The sequence below is a fragment of the Homalodisca vitripennis genome, chromosome 6, assembly GCF_021130785.1.
Source record: "Homalodisca vitripennis isolate AUS2020 chromosome 6, UT_GWSS_2.1, whole genome shotgun sequence".
Taxonomy (NCBI): Eukaryota; Metazoa; Arthropoda; class Insecta; order Hemiptera; family Cicadellidae; genus Homalodisca; species Homalodisca vitripennis.
This window is the reverse complement of record NC_060212.1, coordinates 133,744,119-133,766,449: the sequence shown is the minus strand read 5'-3', so window position 1 is coordinate 133,766,449 and position 22,331 is coordinate 133,744,119. Positions and strand designations below refer to the sequence as shown.

General features: G+C 30.1%; 1 protein-coding gene across 2 annotated transcripts in view; it reads left to right on the top strand.

The window, feature by feature from the left end:
- The window catches only part of LOC124364933 (putative ATP-dependent RNA helicase TDRD12), a 90,525-nt gene that overhangs the window by 2,005 nt on the left and 66,189 nt on the right, over nt 1–22,331 (top strand). For both annotated transcript variants that reach the window (XM_046820762.1, XM_046820763.1), the window contains exons 2-5: nt 4,104–4,305; nt 5,534–5,757; nt 14,199–14,392; nt 14,809–14,918. In XM_046820762.1, the coding sequence (XP_046676718.1) occupies nt 4,135–4,305; nt 5,534–5,757; nt 14,199–14,392; nt 14,809–14,918 (699 nt within the window). In that variant the 5' untranslated portion in view covers nt 4,104–4,134. The remainder of the gene's footprint in view (nt 1–4,103; nt 4,306–5,533; nt 5,758–14,198; nt 14,393–14,808; nt 14,919–22,331) is intronic.

Sequence of the window (22,331 nt, the reverse complement as noted above, 5' to 3'; positions counted from 1 at the left end):
TACTAACCGTTGAATTCGTAAGAATAAATGATAATCTTTTTGATTATTTCAGCAGTAGAGATCCATTCGGAAGAGGCTTTAAGGGTCCCATAAAATTAGAAAACAAGGAAAAAGGTGACGAGATGTTAAAAAGAGCAGAACATTATTTGTCCAAACTTAAAATTGGAGAACTATCGGTGTTGGACCATGCAAGGAAAGCGTTTGCTTTAGGGTTTTTAAGTAATATCAAGGGTTTTTGTATTTTACGAGACAGATTGTTAGTTTTAGATGATTTTAAGTATTTTTTAGCGTATAAGTTTAGTCAAGACCATTTAGAATTATTTTTCTCCTGTGTCAGAAGTAGGGGTGGAAACAATAATAATCCAAATACTAAACAGTTTACTTGGGCAGTAAGACCACTGATGTTCCGAAATAGTGTCAGAGCTTCTGAGAATGCCAACTGCCTTGAATTTGATCCTAATTCACACCTTGGCCTTCTTGAGTTAGGTCATGATAAGTGTGATTTGGATTTGTCTTTGGATGATGAAATTGAGAGTGCCATGTATATTATGGAAAATTATAATAGTTCTAGTTTTAAGGATGAAATGTTATACTATATTTGTGGCTTCATTGTAAGACGTTTTGAAAAATGTATTAAATGTAACAATTGTAGTTCTGTACTCCATGCCAATGATTCTGATCTTAGAACAAATTCACTTTTTATTGATTTTAAATCTAAGGGTAAATTAATTAGATCAAGAGATGATGTATTGAAAATTAAACAAATATTGTTATTTGCTCAAGTTATCTCAAACAAATGCGACTACTTCTGAATTGACATTGAGAGTTTGTAACCAGTTTACTGGTAGTGTTTTCAAGGAGCATTTAACTAATGACGAATTCTCTGGAAGCCACTAGTTATTTTTAATTAAAACTGTGACTAAACTATTTAAAAAAATAATATCTCATCACTTTGCAAAACAGAAAACTTTTGACATTAAAAATAATCCAACTTAGGAATAAGGCAAAAATTGGTCAAAATAATTTTATTTTTTAACATGTAGATTAAGTATGTCATGTTTGTACATTTTATGTAGTTTACTTTATTAAAATAAAATACTGTCAATAAAAAAGTGTTTTTTTTTAATCTGGGAAATATTTTAACGTATGTAATCTTCGTTTCTTTATAAGTAAGATACCAAGTCAAAGTCTCAGTTATTTTGATATTGTACAAAAATCTGTTTTTTTAACTAATAATCCACGGTAAAAAGCCGTTATTAACATTTGTAATAATAAATAAATTGTGGTATCTAACAATATTATTAAGTCTAGAAGGCGTTTAAAGTGCTGTTAGATCACTACTATAATGCCTGCCATATGGGCGGAGTGAGTTCTTACCCATTTCCAGCGCCTGCAGACTCTAAACGCAGCCCAGGATTTCGGTTCGGTTTCTCCGGCCCAGAGCGCGTTCCATTAGTATAATTCAATGTATTGTTCTTGTCGTTGTCACTAACCTTCTCCTACATATAAACGAAGTAACAACAGCTGTTAATGACGTCAATAGCAACAGCTGTTATTAACTACACTAGTCTAATTAAAAGGAATCCGGCAATGATTATATAAAATATCTATAAATAAAATATTGTATTCGATAGTATCGATACTGTAATCACTATCCAATTGTGTAGGTGGCCGCTTATTATACTGTAGCCATAGGAAGTCTTGAAAAGGAGGTTATATTAGTGAGATCATAAGCAAAGGTCTGTGGAAAATACTGAGGTTAGATAGAGGACGATAATTGGATCCAGTTTTTTATATAGAGTTTCTCAAATGATATTTAATTATTATACCCATCGATATAACCAATCAATATTAATTAATTTGACCTGTAACCAAATAATCTGCATCACACACATTTTCATATTCCAAAAATAATTTGTCCACTGAGACATCTTTTGTTTGTGATGCAGTGTGTACGTATGCTAGGTATAGGAGTTGTTGATTTATTTATCTGGTTGGAGAGAAACATGTTAGGTTTTGGTGTTATCTTTAACCTGGTGGAAGTAGGTGTGCTTTGGGTCCTAGGACTTGTAGTTTTTTCTAAGTATGTGACATTTTCATTTGTTTTTTTAGATCAGTCAATGCTTTACAGCGCCTCTGTGCTTTAAAGCCACAGACTTCACAAATGGTATTTTGATTTGTTTTCAAAGTAATAACAGAGGTAAATTTTATTTCCTGTAGCCACTTCATTAGTGGCAAACAATATTATTTCATATTTAACTACACATTTGCAGGTTTCTTTGTCCACCTTCATTATTCTAGCAGGCCATATTGGGTACTTCCTCACCCTACCGAAAACAAGATCATTGACCTTATCCATCTTAATGTAGTAATTATTACTACTACAGAATAATATTCTATGTTTATGAATAATAACTAGGTGTAATTAATCAATTTGATTTAATTTCACACAATTACAACTAAAAAATCCAAACTCAAGTGCAATAAAAATGTTGAAAAATTTAATATTACTTTATTTGTTTCATACAAATTTACATATTGTGACGAATTTATGAAATACCATAAAAGTCAACATTCAAAGTCGGCATGATCAAAGGTAAACACACTTTGCCACAGCCACCTGAAAAGACTTGGAGTCCAACAATCCAGTTTAGTTGGATACATGTTTGTTCAGGTATTCAATACTCATATCTTAATTAATGGCCTTGACTTAGTGCTTGACAGTAGTGCTCCTACTTTTCTAGTTCTATCTTCAATATAACATTAATTGCTCATTTAACTGAAAATTATCCAAACAGAGTGTTTTGCCAAACAAATTTAAACAACAGAGCTTTGGAATAGAAATAGAGTAACAGCTGATTATTTCAGTAAAAATGTGTTGTTCCATTCTGCTAAAAGAATAGACAACATGACAAATAAAAATAATTACATATGCAATACATTTGTAGTTTATATAACATTCTATGAGGAGCTAAAGCTGAAGTTGGATTGAGAATGACATAAAATCTTAGTGCAAGAGTGATACAACATATTTTTTTCACTGGCTTCTCATAAAATAAAGTAAAAACCAAAGATACCATCTTAAAGAGGAGATTGAGGAGAACATTAAAAAAATAGAGTAGAGCTTGATACTCCCCTTAATGCAGTGTGAGTGAAAACAATTACACATATATACTATAATATAGATATTTTTAAGCTAAGTATCTGTAATTATATACAACATTTAAAATAACTTAAAGGTTTAATATGAGAGTTGATATAGCTTTGAGTCCTACAAAGAGTTAATACACATACTTTAATACATTGAATTTCAAGAAATGGCTTTAAAAAGTCAATAAAATTATTTTGGTATTGTTAATCTCCTAAAACATTATTTGATACTTTTTTTATAATCAATAAAGACAAATTTGACATGACTCATACACGATGTTTCAGGAAACAACTTAAGCAAGTTACAACTTAAAATTTATGCTTCAGTGTTATAACATATTCCATAGTTATAAGCTTTTAAAGAAAATGAAATAATGTAATGTAATCAAACATTGTAAAGTGTAACAGGATCAAATCAAACTAATTTATTTAAGAAAAGAATTCAAACAGTTAATTAGAATACAGTTTCTAAGTTGGAAGGGTGAATTTTACATTATTTCATTTAAATATGGGTGCAATTAATATTTGAAAATATCACAATTCTGTATTTTATGGACCTAAATAAAATATTAAAAAATCTTCTGGAACTTTTATAAGACTTAACATTTTGTCTAATAGCGGGGTACTAAAACAATTTTTATGTACCTTACATTGTTTGTGAGATATCAATTACAAGTAATCCAATAAGAAATAGACTATAATACTTAAATCGTTACTAAATCTATGTATTTGCGCTTCCAAATGAATTTTACTCAATGTCTAAGTTTAAAATGTTGGTATATTTATTGCAATAGTTAAACTAATGCCATGGTCAGTTGAGAGTTAAATATGTTATGATGAACCAGTACAAAATTAATCCAAAAATACTCAAATAGTTGATCTACCAGTAATGTAATTATCTTAGAGCTATAAATTGCTTGCATTCACTAATAAGTTATTTTGTATGTTTTCAGATTGTGAAGACGGTTGTTAAATCATTTTGGAATGGCAGGAAACACAATACCAGGCTTCAAAATTGCTGTGAACGATTATAGATCAGTATCGTTGTTCCTGGGTTGTAAGGTGGCAAAATGTGACAAATTTTCACAGGATTTCAACAATATCTGCCGTTTCTTGGCTGCTGAGCATTACTTATTTACACCACATATTGGAGAGGTAATTTTATTTGATATAATTTACAGTTGAAACAGTATTGTACTAGTTGGCTAAACTTAATCAAGCTCCATGTGACTTTCTTAGAATTCACAATCCTACTATAACCTTATGGTTCATAATTAGTACAATAAATAAAGTATTCCCAAGCATTCCAAAACTGGCTTAGTATAGCCATTATTGAATGAAGGAGAAAAACTAACAAGAAAACTACAGGTCTTTGTATCAGTTCTGTTTATCCTTTCTAAACTTAGAGAAAGAATTACTCTCAGAACCTTGATATATCATCTGATAGAGCCAGTAGTGGAGAATGTATTTATAGCAGAGCACTCCATATCAGAACCTATAATAAACATCATAGAACATTTCTTAAAATCCTTAGAACAAGGAGACATACAAGTATGGCAGCTATTTTATGGGATTATAGCAAGGCTTTTGTAGTTTAAGTCTGCAACCTATTGGCTATAGATGGTTTTGGAAATTGCTACACCATGAACTGAATTAATCAAATTTAGCTGTGTCATGAGGAGTTTCTGAAGCAAAATAATAAAATATAGGTGTAAAAAATGTAAAAACTTAATTCTCGAAGACATGAAACTTCATGGAGCCATGCCGAATTGGGATATAACTGACTACTTTAGTCTGAGATGCGTCTGTGATATATGGTTTTGCTGTTAGGAAAAGCACTCCCAAAGAAAACAATCAAAGAGTTTTAGTACTCTCATTTCGGTATTTGTTTTTCCTCCAGTCTTAGTCAACAGAAGTCCTGTAGGAACTTAATTAGAGACCTTAACATAATCACAGTAGTTTACATCTTCATCCTAGATGTATTCATTTAAGCAAGCAAGCTGACATTCAGTGCAGTGCCTTGTTTTTTAACATTTGTTAACAATCTCGTTTTTAAACACCAGAAGATGAGTCACAGGCCTCATAATATTTAATGATACCCATAAAAAAAGGTAAAAGAGACAAAACGATCATAGAATCATAGTTTAAGACCTTCGAAACAAGCCATATTTTACTGGTAACGTATTGTGTAAAATATAAATAGAAATTAAACTGTCTCAGAGATTTCCAGGAAAAATTTACTATTCAAAAAACTTACAATGTGACACGGAGAGGGTTAATTTAGAGTAGTCATTTCAATTTTTGTTTCTTTCTAAAATTAGTTACTTTTTCTAATCCTTTTTCCTTATCAAACTAACCTATAAGGATGTTGATATTGTTGTAGGTGTTTGGTGTCTTTATTCAGGATAAAAAGACATGGTTCAGAGGGAAGATCAAGAACTATTATAACCTAGGGAGTGGAACCACATATGAAGTGTTTCTCATTGACATTGGCAACACTGCGAGAGTTACAAAAGAATATTTGGTTCCATTAAATGAGCTGATGAAGCAATATAAACCACAAGTTTTGAAGTTTGGAATCTATGGAGTAGTACCAAATGTCGCATTGTGAGTATAACAAACTTTTGTACTTTTAACTTTTGCTATCTTTTTAACCCTAAAAGTGGCACGTGCACCATGGCGCATTAACATACTTTCAGATTACCTAACTTTTGAAATAGTAAATACTAACTGTGCAGTAAAATTTATATGGTTGCAAATGGAAAAACAAAACTTCTAAAAAATATTGTTTTTAACAATTTGAGTGTGGATCCTGTAATTTTATGGTACGCTGAAAGTAATGTTATAACATCAATGTTTTTATTTTTAGTGTATCACACAATCACTGATTTTAAGTTGTTATCTCGTATTATAAAATTTAACTTCTACTCTTTTATTAGCAATACAGCTCTTCATTAGAACATACAAGCTGTATTAAAGCATTTTTTTTTACAAAGCAACAGCCGATGACTTGCACTGTTGTTTCATTTTTGTCTCTTAAAATGTTTGAATTTCATAAAAAATAAGTATATAATAACATTTAAGTGATATAGTCAATAGTCAATAGTCAAATATTCTTTATTCAAAAACATATAGTACATTTCTTACATTAGAATAGTGTCAAGTTTCAATAATATAAAATAAAGACTACATCCAAAACTAAATCTAAAAATCAATTGTTATTATTAAAAAACACCCTTTTCAAATTCCTCTATAGAGTACAAAGCTAAACCTGTCAAAAATGCTTTTAACTTTTTCTTAAATATATTACAATTGTCCTCTTTTATTTCTTCTGGTAACTTTTTCAAAAATTTATTTCCTGCAAATGTTGTTTTTTTTTTTTGTAGAACTCCAGACGGTAACTTGGACAATTAGACTCATTTTTGTGTCGTGTGTATTGTACGAGTGAATAAAATAATGTTGATCCCTTAGTGGGTTGTATCTTAGGAACATTATGCACTCATAAATAAATAGCCCATAAACGGTCAATATTTTTAATTCTTTGAACTTTTCTTTGACAGAATCATTAAAATTCAGATGTAACATGACTCTGACTGCTCTTTTTTGGACTTTCAATATTTCCGTGAGGTTTTCCATTTTTGTTGTTCCATATACACAAATGCCATAGGCTATGTGAGACTGGATATGAGAATAATAAATCAATTTTAAAGTTTCCAAACTACACAAATTTAACATCTTTCGAATTGCAAATAGGCCTGAATTTATTTTGTTTAAAACCAATTTAGTATGTTCATCCCATGACAAATTACTATCAACCAATAATCGTAGAAATTTTATCTGATCAACCCTCTCAATTACACTGTCATTAATTTCAATATTTAAATATAAAATTTGATTGGATTGTTTTGTTTTAACATTTACAAGCTTGGTTTTATAACATCTACATTTCTGATAATAATGTAAAACTTGGGGTCAAATTTAAACTTTGATTTTTTTATATACTCCAAGTTATTATATTTATATATTATTAGTTATTATATTTTACACACTCCAAGTTAATGGAATTCAATGGTGAATAACAAAATATTTTTTAATGTGGTTTTGGAGCAATACCAAATTACGTTAAAAAAAAATACTATTAAGTAAACATGTTTCTCCACACTCTATGTGAGAAAGATATGGTTATGTTACATTTGGAGCATTGGTTGTTGAAGTAAACATATCAATACATAAATGGCACAGATTGTGATGTGCTCACGAGGCGCGTGCGGGAAAAGGAGTTGACAGAAATGTCAGCTTACAAGTTTTGAAACTTTTGCAGTCTAATTCAAATCTTCCCCCCATCATCAATTCTTAAACTAACAGAAAAAGAGAATTCAATTTCACAAACATGACACACATTTAAGCTTAATTTTTTGTAGCTAAAATAAGCATTAGAAAAATACATAAATCAGGTACTCTAAAACACTGTCCCACTATCGTAAGTTCCTGTACCACTTTTAGAGTTTAAAAAATTGAATTTCTGGCAGTCATAAAAAACAAAACAGACATACAAATAGTCTTCAACATCACATTTAAAAACAAATTTAGACTTTATGTAAAAACTTGATGAGAATTAAAATTTTTTCTAAACTAATCTTAAATAGGTGAGTGACGGATGTGAGCGATCAATGTTCAGCTGTGCGATCACCTGACACACACTTCCACAGTGACACTAGTCTTAAAGAATATAAAAATCAATAACTAAATTTATATTTTGAAATCTACTTTTTCATTTAAATAATAAGAAGCTTATATGCCAATGCTTTACAAGAATTTCCAATGAATTATGCTGATGAATTCTATCATAAGTATCATTTAGTATTTTACTCTTCATCAAATCATCTGTGTAATTTTGGATAATGTAATTTTAGTTTTAGAGTTTTCTTTTTTTCTATCATAATTTTTCTGTAATGATCTATTACTGTTTTGGGAGGAAGTTGCATAAAAGCCTTTAATAATTTAAATCCTGGTCTAAATTAAATTTGAATTTGTTCTTTAATTTTATGTTTTTCTCCCCATTAATAAACTTTTAATATGTTCTCGTTTAAACATAGAATTAGTTAGTTCACATAATTTTATTGTTATATATTTCTTGATTTAAGTAAGATTGTTTACTGAATAAAACAACAATGAGCTAATAATTTTAGTTATGGAATGTAATAACCAGCTGAAAATTGAGGTAATAAAAGTTTATCTTAATTGAAAATATTTTAGTAAATGTAATAAATTAATTTTAAATATAGTAATAAAATGAAGTTTAAACCAATTAATTGTATGTTTAGTAAATGGCATTTAGTCAAAATACAAAAACAAATCAAATAATGCAATGGTCAATTTGTAAAAAACATATAATGCCTCCAAACAACTGTTAAGTGTAAATAACAATGTAATAGTAATTTTAGCTGTTAATTGTAATAATCAGCTGATTAATAATCCGGAGTTAAACAACATTAATAGTAATAACATTAATAACTCAAATAGTGTATTGTGAAGGATGGAACTTAGTAAAACATTCACTACTCCATTGTTATTTATTATAGCAAAATAAACTTGTTCATAAAACAGTATCCTATATTTCATTATCATATAATTTTTTTAATAACATCTCCCATTTTTTAGTTATTACAGTTTGTATTCCTGCTGTTTGAAACATAACAATATCTTTTTGTAACTGGTCTTAATTAGTCTCAAATATTAAATATTATACAACTACTAAGTTTCAATTTTATACTTTCATTCATAAAAATATAATGTTTCCCTACAAAAAAGACAGACATACGGTAAACTAAACAAGATAGAACTGAACTTTACATGACATTTCTTTATTTTGACTTGCCAAATCAAATGATGAAGTGTGATAAAGTAATTTATGGAAACCCTGTATAATCACACTGCCTTTTACTGAGGTTTACTAACTGATGTCAGTTATAAATTATTGTATTTTGTACTTTATAAGCATGTTTCAAAATTCCTTAACATATTTAATATTTTGTGTGTGTTTTTTATATGAATTGTTATTTATTTGCAATGATCTATAACAATGAATAATTACTATACATACAATTATATGTATAATTCCAATTTTTTATTATAAAAGTAAAAAATACAAATATCTTTGATTTGCAATGGTGTTTTGTACTACATGTTTGGTATATACATACATATTATAATAGTATGTTATAATAATTATAACATTATAATAATTAATAATTATTATTATGTTATAATAGCTAGTACTATTATAAATGTCAAGTGTACATTTACTTGTTGATTACAAGATTTTTTTAAACTACATACAATATTTTATTCATGAATATTTTTGGGTTGGATTGCACCCTGCTTGCTATCTTTATTTAGTACTATATAAAATTATGAATATATTATAAATTATGTATGTATCTTGAAGCTGAGACTCTTGAAGAACACTTGCCACATGGTTTTGGGATTTATAGAAGGAAATAATGAAAAATGTTTGTTACAAACCAATAAACAAAATAAAATGTTCATATAACAGTTGAAACCTGTGTAGCTTTTAAAAATACATAATAAATATAAAATAACCTTAAATGGTGTATTAGGAAAGGCAATATTTTTAAAGCCAGTATAACATAATTTTTTCTGTAACAAGACTTACTGACTGTGTGCGCTTCATTAGTGACATATTACTACTAGACAATGAGTAGTGGTAGGATATGCTGGAATGTGTGTTATCAGCTCACCTTGGGCAATCCCAATTCAAGCCACTTCTCTCAGTTCCTATAACCAGTACCATTGTTAACTCTGTGTTCCGTTAAGACTACCAGTTTGGCTGAATGTGTCTTTGTTCTTCATCATAGGAATTTTATATTAACCGCAAGATTAGTTTTTATTGGAGGGGAGCAATTTGCAACCAAACCATTCTGTGTCATCTCTAAAACAAACTAATTGTATTTATTGAATATAGGTTAGTGGATAAGAACAAACATCATGTAAAATTGTTCCTAGAACTTATCGTACATGATTTGGGTTAGTTATGTTAAACAAAACTAATATTTCTATAACCAATAATATTGAAATTCATTTATACAGCATTGCTGTTTTAGTTAGTTACAAATAGGATATGCTAAAAATGTATGTACTTTAATTTCTAGTATTCCATAACAGAATTATTCTATAAAATTACTGCTTATTTCGAATTATTATCAACAGGAAATACAGAAACTTCTCTCGAATTATTATCTTAGCTTATTGTATTCTTTAAAAAAAATGTAATATAACACAATATTTAATTTTGATATAATTTATACATGTTTAAAGTAACACAAATCATACATTATAACTATAAACTTTCCAAATATCTGATTAAAAATATATAATAGTTTATGCAAGTTTTCTGAGGCCTTAGGCACAATTTATTAGTATCTCAGAGTTTCACCACTAATAGTGATGTTCATCTTTGCTTGACAAACCCTGTAAAATTATGTACATCTTGAGCTATGCTTACATTAAATATTTTTGTCAAAGATCCTTGTGAATCATTCTCCATTGAATGTGAAGAGACACTAACTACTCTAACACAATATTTTTTACGTCCAATATGCATTTACAAAGTTTAACTTTTCCAATTTTAGCCAAGTAAGAAATATTAAGCCATTCACAACAGGACTTACATTGTAACTTTTTATAAATGTAAACCAGCATCATATTTAAAGGGTGAACCTTTTGAGGTTGAATTTGCAGCATTGTGTTCTTCTAATAGAACCCTTTAGTTTGATGTATGCTCTCATTTAAGATTTTCATCTGACTCCTTGTGGTCGCCCTCCTGATATGACAGAAGACTGATGACTTCAGAAAGTAAATCTGTATGTTTAACAATTATGTAACAAGTTCTGTAAGCTTTATCTGTAAACATTAAAAAAATATTAAACTGGTGCTGGACTCTATGAAAACTCTCTACACCAACTTCAGGGCATTGTTCTATGAACCAAAAGGAGCCAAACATTAAATGCAACCAATGGTCTATCTCTTTTTGTTTACTGTCTGCCTGCCTGTGTGTGTGTTTTTAGTTTTTATGTCAGAACCAGTAAAGATATAAAACTAAAGTTTGCTACAATTCTTTTGCAGTCTCAAATCAAGAGAAAACTTAATATTTTATTATCATATCATTTTTCAAGATGGCAGACAGTTGAAGTTTTAAAAGCTTAACACCATCCAAAGTAATAACGTTATGAACATTTTAAAATAGTAATTTAAGATGCTAAATCTAATTACAAACATTTCGACATCCAGATCATAAAGATCGGTCAGTAAATAATGGATATATAAGTTTTTAATGGTTGTAATGCACATTTAATGACAGCATAAATATGCAAACAACAAAAATTCCATTACCATTCAAACAGTTATAAGTTTACATCTATATCATTTCTTGGCCGATTCTTATGTTTTATGTAATGTTTGTGCCATGTTAAAATTTAGAATATATTTAAGGACACATTCCTTCTACTTAAAAAAAATTAATGTGCCATATTAAAATATATGACACATAAGTACATCACCGAATTAGATGAGGTCCACGGCAGCATTCTAGACAACCATATAGCAGAACTCACAGGCAATGACAACCATGCATGATCATGCTCTTTGAGTCAGTCTTCTGTCCTTAATCTATCACATCACCGGTAGTCAGGAGTCTTACCGCTGCAACTTAAGTAGACAGCCTATTTTACATCCCCTCCTGAAGAACTGCCCCTAAAGGAGTCCAAGGGTTAAGACCCATTTCAATGTTGCCATTTATTTTGAAAATTGTTGAAAAGATTGTAGCTTCTCAAATCAATGAATATATGAATTAAAGCACAGCCTGGATTCTGAGTAAATCACAGTACTTACACTGCCCTGGTAAACCTGTTTAGTGACTTGATTGATGCCAAAGACACATACTTGTAGACTACTCGCAGGCTTTTGATTCAATAAACCACAAGTTATTGTTGGAACAGGAGCAATTAATAGGGTACAATCGTACTTAGCAGACAGAACGCAAGTCACACAGTTTAAGGGAGTTTTTAAGGGTGAGATATCAACTGCTCTTTACAGAGAGTGAGGCGTACCTCAAAGAAGCTGCCTGGAGGCTATACTTTTCAACCTGTACACATCAGATTTTCCAACTTATGTCCGGAGCTGCACGCCACATTTATATACTGATGATTTGTCAGCTGCACTTGTCCTATGATCCTGAGTTCTTTCAGGATGCTATTTTCCAAAGTAACATTGAGCTTGAAAATATCTTGTCTTGGTCCTCCAGAAATGGCCTCAAACTAAACATAGGGACATGTTATGGGCTACATATAGCACCACAAAACCACATGTAGACCCTCAGTGAGATAAGTTTAAAGGTCACTCTTGGCTGAGAGAGCCTATCAATTTGTGATAAGATTTAAACTCTCATGGTCGTTTTGGACAGTGACTTCTCTTTTGCAGACCATGTGTCTTATAATATCCAGCAGGCTGAGTGAGGAGTTTGTATCGGTTTGGAGGTTTGTTGCCTGAATCCAGCTCATGCAGTTTTTAGTCTTATCATTTTTTTATTATTGTTACCCTGCCTAGATGCATGAAGCTCAGAAAATTAAAAAACTCCAAAACACAATTCTGAAGTATGTGTTCTCTCTGAGACGGAATGATCATATATCACAGTATTGTGATGCTGTTAACATGCTTTGCATGGGTAACTTCTGTAAGCTGTTGTCACAAACTGCATGACTCATAAATTACTCCTACTCAGAGAGCCCCATTACCTGAATAAGAGACTGCAGTATGATGTGCAGGATGAGGTCTTATTGTGTGCCAACCTTGGGTGAGGCTTGAGCTAAGCAGAAAAAGTTGTTCTTACTTTGGGCTGACATTGTATAATGAATGAACCTGCCTCGTTTCCTGAAGTCTCTTTTCATTATTTGTTTTAAAAAGAATGTAAAAGTTGCAGTTATAGTTTCAGATTTGATTTGAGTTGTCCTGAAAACCGGTTTGTAACTAAGGAACACTTGTAAATGAAGGCATTTTATATATTTGTTGTAGTCTAGTCCGCTTCCTGTCCTTGTACTCATTACATGTGGGTACCACAGCCTTCCCCTTTTCCCCCAGACAGGAGGAAGGAAAATGGTAGAGTACAGGGTGTATGAAACCGACCAAGATATAGGGGTAGAACCCATTTCGTCTTTTTTTGGGTCTACATCTCTAACCGTCCATTAGATAGAAAATAAAGAAAAACTATGGTAACAAATTTTAAGGGCTAACAGGTGCATCTTTATTGTCCAGGAAGTAAACCATCTCTTGGTACGAGATATCTGACGTGGGTTCAGACATTCATATGGAGAATTTGTCTGACCATGCCAGCTGGACTAACCCCTCCTTAGTGCTATTTGTGAAGTACCTAGGTCACCCGCGTGGTTTAAATAAATGTCTAAGCTATGATCAAAACAACTGCCTCAAACATCTGACAGTTGGATCAGTTTTGAATATGATAAGTCAAACAACTTTTGTACGATACATTTACATAAATAAAATATAGCTGAAATATTATTATGTACACACTATTTTATGTACTAGCATTAGGTCTAAATAAATTGTTATCAGAACAGTCCTGCTTTTCCATTAATTTCAAAATACTAACTTGTAAGTGGCATGTAAAGAAACAGAATGCATGATGGTATGACTGTGTTGAAATTGTATCAAAGCATGCCCTCGCCCCCACAATACAGCTTGCACAACAGAATTTTTGCCCTTCCTTAAAATTTTCAATATGTAACATTTTTTGCTACATTTTTTTGTCATATCAACACAAATCACAGTCATAAAAGCTCAAGCTTCACTAAGTTTAAACATAGATTACCAGCCTTTAGGGTTGAGGTAGTTTTTTTGTTTGACACCTTGCCGATCAATAGTTAATTCATTAGTGATACACTTACATAGCTAAATTATTGTATAATACTTTACAATTAGCATTAATACTGAAACTATGAAAACTTCATTTCCAGGTGTCCTAAAGCTCAACTGGTTCTGTCAAACCTTTTTAATAGTGGAACTGTGCATTTTGTGGAAAGGGTGACAATCAAGAATGTAGTTTTTGGTGATATGTTTGTTAAAAAATCAGACAATCTTGAGTTAGAAAACGTAGCAACTGTTTTATTACAGAAAGGAGTGGTGAAAATATCTGACAACTTTAAAGAAGGTAAGTCTAGTTATAATAATGTTGAAAATATATTTCTATATTCAATTTATCCAAGCAAATTATAACCTTAATTGAAAAATTATAATAGCTTATTTAAAACATTTTTTAACAGTTTATAATAACATTTACTTAAGTTCTGAGTACGAAATTCTTTATTGATTAAATACCAAGCTTGAAGCGTGTTTCTGTTGTAACATATCACTATACCAAATGCGTGTAATCATAATATAGTATTAGTTTAGTCTTGAGTAATCTGGATTTCATGAATTATTTGTAATATTTTTTATTGTTGTTTAATAAAACTAATATCTTTACCAGCTCTGATTAAAATTATATACAATCAAGGAAACAGCGTCACTTTACATTATATAAAATTCAGCCAACTCATTTGAATAGTAATGGTTTATTCTTTGCAGACATAATACAGTTTTGTAAAGTGTTTGAGCGGACAGAAGAAGTTCAGGATGATTCTGAGAATGTTCCGAATAATAATCTAGAAAACACTGGTTCTGTTTCATTCGGTCAGGTAAGGCTTTAAACTTATAAATAATTTAATTTAAGTCCTTTGTTTAAAGCTTGACGATGGAAGTTTTGAAAAGATAATATGATTTTGGAAATTTGCCATCTTTACGTTGCAAAATGTATAACATCATATTTTGAGGATTGAAATTTATCCGCTTCATCAGGTGTAAGAAATTTAATGCATAAAAAAGAACTTTAAACCTACAACATGTGGAAATGGACTGCTACTAAAAAAAGTTAATTTTTTATGTATTAAATTTCCTGCACCTGACGAAGAGGATAGATTTCGATCCTTGAAACATAGTGGTATACATTTTGTAACATAATGAAACTAAGTAGTTTTTATAAACACTTGTGATGGATGATACAAATTAATAAGTAATGAATGGTGGTACTAATTAGTTGTGTCTAAAACTCTGCATGAAAAAGATATTAGTTGCTTATTCCGTGGTTGCCTAACACTATAAAATTTAATATAATAGATTTTTTAATGTAATGAAAATAACTAAAACCCTTTAAATTAAAACTTTTTTATTACATACATGTGTTTCGGTTTTTAACCATCATCAGTGTACATTAACCTCTAAATAAATAATAAACAATTACATATACACATGTGGATCTTTTAAACATATGTTAAATTTAAATGACACAGTTGTTAATTTCTTATTAGTAATCTGTATTTAATATTTAAATTTTTTCAAAAATTGGATTTGTCTTATTTTTCAGATTACTATTTAAAATGTTATGAGGATCTTTATTATAATTTAGATAAATATGTAATTCTTCTTGTAATATATCTAATTGTTTATTATTTATTTATTTATTTAGAGGTTAATGTACACTGATGATGGTTAAAAAAAAAATATATATATATAGATATAAATAAATAAATAAATAAATATATATATATATATATATATAATATATATATATATATATATATATATATATATATATATATATATATATATATAGATAGATAACCCTATAAGTGGAGTTAATAACATAATAGATTTTTTGTATTACTTTATTAAATTTTTGTGTTAATCTTTTACTTTTTATGTAGTATTTCTTTTATCAAGTTTATTTTGTGTAAAAATTGTATTCTTCATATTAATGTAATGTAATATTTTTTATGTAACTCTGATTTAATACCTAATAGTTAATAACTGTTGTAGGCAATAATAATAAAATGTCTTTGGTAGAAACCTGAAATCTTTTTATTGTGTTTGTAGTGAATTAGTTTGAAGGTTTTGGTAATAAAGAATAGTAATTTTTCACTTAATTTCCTTTTAATACCTGTGTTTTTTGTTATTTTTTTATCATAGGCTAAACTGTGTAGGTTTTAATCAAGTTTTGTTTTATTATTATTATTTGGCCATCCTCATTGAATAATTCTCAGTAATTAATGTTATATGATTTCATAAAAATAATTAAATATAGATACATAAAGTGAAGTATCCAATTACATACCTCTCTCACATTAGATTCATTGCTGTTATATTTTATAAATAGAAACAAAATGTTTTATAATATAAATAGAAGGGTTCTTAAAACTAAAAAAAGAATGGCTTAAATTATACTGTTATGTTTCTAGTAGGTTCAAATAGTTCATTAGTTAGCTGCCAGGAGCACTTTTGTAGGTGATGGTAAAGAAGATTTCCAAGTAGTTCACTTGCACGCCACTAAGTAAGCACTAGTGATGCTCTATCTTGATGTTAACCTTGTTTATGTGTATGTGACTATTTCGTTGGCCATGTTGATAAAACTGTTCACAGAGTATTTTTTCTTGGAGTGTAGATTGTAACCTGACACAACACAACATAACCTTATATTCTTACAGTTTGGCGGGAATTGTATCAGTCAGTCTTATTGGTACTGCTTGGATTTCTGTGAGTCCTTTTATTCAATCAGTTTTAGTCAAATTCTGAATATGCAATGTGTTTTAAAAGAAATATATTTGCTTTATACAGCTAAAATAAAGTAGAAAAACTCCTTAGTTTACCAGGCTTAGTTTCAATGGTTTGACAGATACTGAAACCTTTTTCTTAACCTTCCTTGTGACAGTCACTTAAATCCTTATTGGCTTTATAACTACAGAAGTTTTTTTTAATTTATTTACCTATGAACAAATATAACAACATTAATATAACTCATGATGTATAGACTATTATTCTTTTTTTAAAAATGAAGAATTTTACTATGTAAAACAAATGATTTATAAACATATTATAAGTTATGTGTATATTACCAGCTGTAGTATAAAAAGTGTCCAACAATCAAATTAAATAAAATCATCAATTAGAATGATTTAAATACCATCATACATGTTTACCCTGTTAAGTAATTGTAATTACAACACTGCTCAAACTTAATATAAACAAAGTTGTATTATTTTCTATAATTTTATTTATAATGCAAATATTCCTTTTGCATATAAAAATATAGCTTCACTATATGCAATCTTGAAAGCCTATAACGTAATTCAGTTCGACATTATTGTTCCAAATTAATTAGTAATGGCCATTGGTAATGGGGGGTGAGTACGATAAGCGGACCCGGTTTTTTATATCGAAGAATGTAGTCATCGATATCTAATATTCGCATCTCAAATCCTAGACTATCAATCAATATAAAAGAAACTATAGTCATCAATAACAATCATATGTTTTAAATTAAATATGAATTTAATATTTACAGTGATCAAACAAATTATTATAACCAAAATTAAGAAAACTGAAGACGACCATATTTGATCCTCTCACAGTTACAGTTGTTTCTTTCCCACAAATTTCACATAATGGGTTTTTTGGTACGAGTCCAATATGTTGAAGCCACGAAAAACATGTCTTATCATCTTTCAAAGCAATGTTGTCTAGTTTTCTAAAATTGACTGCCATTTTTAATAATCAAAATTACTTATGTAAAATTGAAATGGTAATTCTGATCAATTACTTGGTCAACTCCAAACTTTTTCATATTTTACTACGATAATCTAGAGATGTATGTGAAATTGAAAAACATAATTTAGGCCCCGGAAAGTTAACTTAAAATGAAAAATAATACTGAAATGAGCAGAATTTTGATCCAAATGAACAATGTTTTTCTTAAATTTCGAGCTACAAATTAATTAGTTGTTATCGAGTTGAGACGAGTGCCTCCGGCCATCAGCACCTGGTGCTGCCGAAGCCCGCGCTGATGTCAACGAAAGAAAAACATCCCTCGAGATAGTACCTATCAGTAAAATATAAAATTCTAGAGGGCAAACTTTGGTGCGTTGCAAAACGCCGTGTTTGTAAAAAAAACGTTTTAACTTTTCCTGATCTTCACTTGAAACCGTGAAACTAAGTAACGTGTTCTCACACCCGTCACATGAAAAAGGATTATCTGAGGAACCACTAGATGTAACGGTAGGCCTACTGTCACAACTGGCCTTCCGCGCGTCTCCAGAAAGCCAATGCTGTTATCGCATGGACTTTGAACCTTCTTATTGCTCGGCAACCTGTAGGACGACCTTGCGGGGCTTGAATTATATGTTTCTTGCTTTCTGAGAATATCCTTATGACCGTAGTAAAATATGAAAAAGTTTGGGGTTGACCAATTAATTGCTCAGAATAGGCCTACCATTGAAATATTACCCTACGTGTATTATTTCAAAGTCTTTACAGCTGTTGATATAGATATTTAAGTTAATAGTTCAAAATAATTAATCAGTATCGATTGATTATATCAATGGTTATGATTAAGTAATATCGTTTGCCAATTTCGATATAAAAACCGGGTCCGCTTATCTTACCCTACCCAAGATGGGAAATACTATTGTTTGACAATAACCTGTTACAAAATAACGTGTTAAGGTATTATGTTTGAGTAATCTGTTATCGTGGTAATATGTTAGTACTCAAAAATTTAACCAACTCACTACAATGTAACATTTAGGCTGATAGACTAATAAATTATAAATGGGTTAATTAAAATTTTCACTATATAAAAAATAATATGGGTAATACTATCATCTACTATTTTTTTAAAGCTAGGCTATATATGCCTACCTATTATAAATATAAAAAGTTAAAGATAATCTTTATAATCACTCAAGAGATTTAAGAAACAAGCCAGCACTGATGGCCAGGAGCGTTTTCGATTGGTACTTGTCCGACATCAGATCACGTCCTATATCGTACAAGTGATCTCATCCTATATCGTACAAGTGATCTGATGTCAAGAGAAGTTGGATGATGTGGGACGTGATCTGATTAATTATATCGATGGTTATGATTTTGTAATATCGTTTGCCAATTTCGATATAAGAACCGGGTCCACTTATCGTACCCTACCCTTAAGTAGTTATATCGAGGATTCTTTAATCATGAATATTGATAATTCAATATTATCGATCATTTGAGTGTTGGACGCTTATTATACTGCAGTCGAGTAATGACCATTAGCGGCAAATACAATGATGATATACATGTGTTATTTGTGTTACAAGATGTAATACAGAAACGTTTATCGTTCAAAATAGTAATAAGTAACTAAATGTTACAATATTTTGTTACATTTTATAAATATACAAAGCCAAGATAGTTTTTCTTATTATCATTAAATTATTACTTTGTAACATAAAAACAGTCAAATTATAGCGTAATTTGAAATACTTATAATATAATTGGGCAGCTGCAGTATAATAAACGGCCACCCCCACAGTCGGATCATGATTATCGAATGATATCCAATCATTGATATTCATAACCATCCAACCATCTAAAAATACTTAAAGCAAAATGTCGGACCAAATAACATAATAGATATTTCAAAGAACAATATAGTTTTCTGGTTTTTAAATCTTACAAATCTTTAACTATTTTCAAGGATAAACGTGACTCCTTGTGAAACAAACACACACGTCATTGTTCTTGCCACCAAACACATGATTTTACTTTGAATGTATTTCCAAACACAATTTTACTTTGAATAAGTTATGTACGATAATGCTGAAGTGAATTAAGTTTTAGTTCTTTAAAATTGTATTATAGATAATGTATCCTTTCTATATGTAATAGAAATGTATTTATTTCCAATTGTATAAACTAATTAAACTGTATATAAACTACTATTGAGTCGTGTAGTACTTATGATTACTTCACAAGATAGATATGTGGGATAGCATTTAAAAAATGCTCAATTGGATTACCACCAATCATTACTTCTTGTTGATACATATATTCTGCGAGATGATCAACAATGCAGTCACACCCGAGACCATATTTTAAGGATTTCTTAGTAGTGCATATAGTTTGGGTGTTAGTGGATCTACGAAGTTTTTACTATGGTTAACCACAAAATGGTCATAACCTTTTGTTTTTAAAATGTTAAATAAATTTTGGTCCAACTTCTGCATATTTATCGCCATTGTTATTCTCGTTGTCATTAACCTACTCACTTCATAAATGAAATAACAACTAACATTGACGTCACTAACCTTTACAGTACGTAATGAAATAGAAACAGCTGGCAATGATTAATTATTATCATCTATAGGTCAATGTTGTATTCAATAGTATCAATATTTAAAATGAATAATAATGATGAGATTGTGGCGGTGGCCGCTTATTAAACTGTAGCCCATTACTGAAATATCAAAATCATGATTTTACTTTGTTTGAATTTATTTGAAACAATAATGTTGAACTGAATTATGTTATAGGTTTTTAAGATTTACCAAACAATATTATTATTTATTTAAAAATAAAAACACCTGGCTATTATTAAGTACTTGAGCAGTCATAAAGGTTATCTAACACTGGTATTACTAGTAACATATTTACGATAACCTAATCTAAACCTACTTATATTGTATAATAACAAGTAGTAGTTAGGGACAAAGTGGCCTCCGGATAATACCAAAGTACTGTAAGAATGGTCAAAAATATGAAAACTGTCAGACACATAAATAAATTAAATGTTAAATCACCATGATGTTAAATGTTAAATTTGTGTCTGACAGTCCGTTTTAAGTGTATCAAGCTAGGAAACAATTAAATCTGAGAAAAAATTAAAATAATTTTAACCTTTTTAAAAAAATTCATTTAGACCTCTACCAAAACTAATATGGATATCAATTGATTTCTTTCTTATGAAAAATTTCTCCATAGATTAAAAAAAATCAGGATGTTTGCTTACTCAAGCAAATTAGCTCTGATTCCTGACTATTAGGGGTACTTTGGGATTATACCGACCACACCCAAACATGAATCGTTATTCGACATTTTGCTTCTACTGATTACTAGATTAGCGTAGAACAATATTTTGTCAATGTAAAACAGGAATTGTCTTATCGCAAACCCCTCCCTTCCTCAGACAGAGGTCAAAGTCGAGCAGTCTAGTAGATAACGTGATTGCAGAGTCTCGCCGCCCGTTCAGCTGGTGCGTCGCTTTGTTGTACTTCCGTGTTTTACCTCTACATTTCTCCAAACACAAAAATTCAACAAAAACAAACATTACCAAACTAAAACTAAACTCTTTATTGAAAAAACACTCAAAACTTGTTTATATTCTTGATCACATTCCGCAACCCAAAATGCAAGTGCCTCCGGCCATCAGAGCGGGCTTCGGGGAAAGAAAAAACATCCCTCGAGATAGTACCTATCAGTAAAATATCAAATTCTAGAGGGGCTGATCAGAAATATAAATTGAATTGTAATGGAAAGGCAATTATGTACCGTGCATATCATGTGATGCCGCGCGGCCTGCCGTAATCGGGATTCTCGAGAAAGATAAGATAACAGCGACAACAATACCGATCACAATACCTGGAAATGCTTGTAAGTTTGTAATTTTGTAATTAAAGAGTTGTTTTTTTTCGTTCTATCATGTTTATTTCTATAAATTTATATTTTTGTGTTCTTAATACTGGTGTGGTCGGTATAATCCCAAAGTACCCTATTAGGTCTACTAGTAATTTGCTACACTAAAATATTGTCTAAACTTCAATTTTTTTACTATTAAAATGTATAACAAGGTAAACCTTATAATAACATTTACGGTGATTGCAGGTGAAGGAAAGACAAAAATTTGAAATAAAACTAGCAAAATAATCTTCTGTCAATATATACTAATTGTTACTATACAATATAGGTAAATAGGCACGTATACAACCTTTATGAGTCTTTATGTGATCTGAGCTTGAATTTAGGCACTATCTTGTGGGGATGTTTTTCCCTTTCTGCTGGAATTGCCGGAAGGTGGTAGAAGGTGGTGCCAGGTACCGTGTCACACACTGATCGCCAGGGGTCTTTGATGATACTTTCCCATGCCAGACTATTCAGCATGATCTGAAGTTGTAATTCTCTCCCTTGTGATTTAAAATATTATATAATATTATATTAAAATATTAAATTTATATTGTTATTAT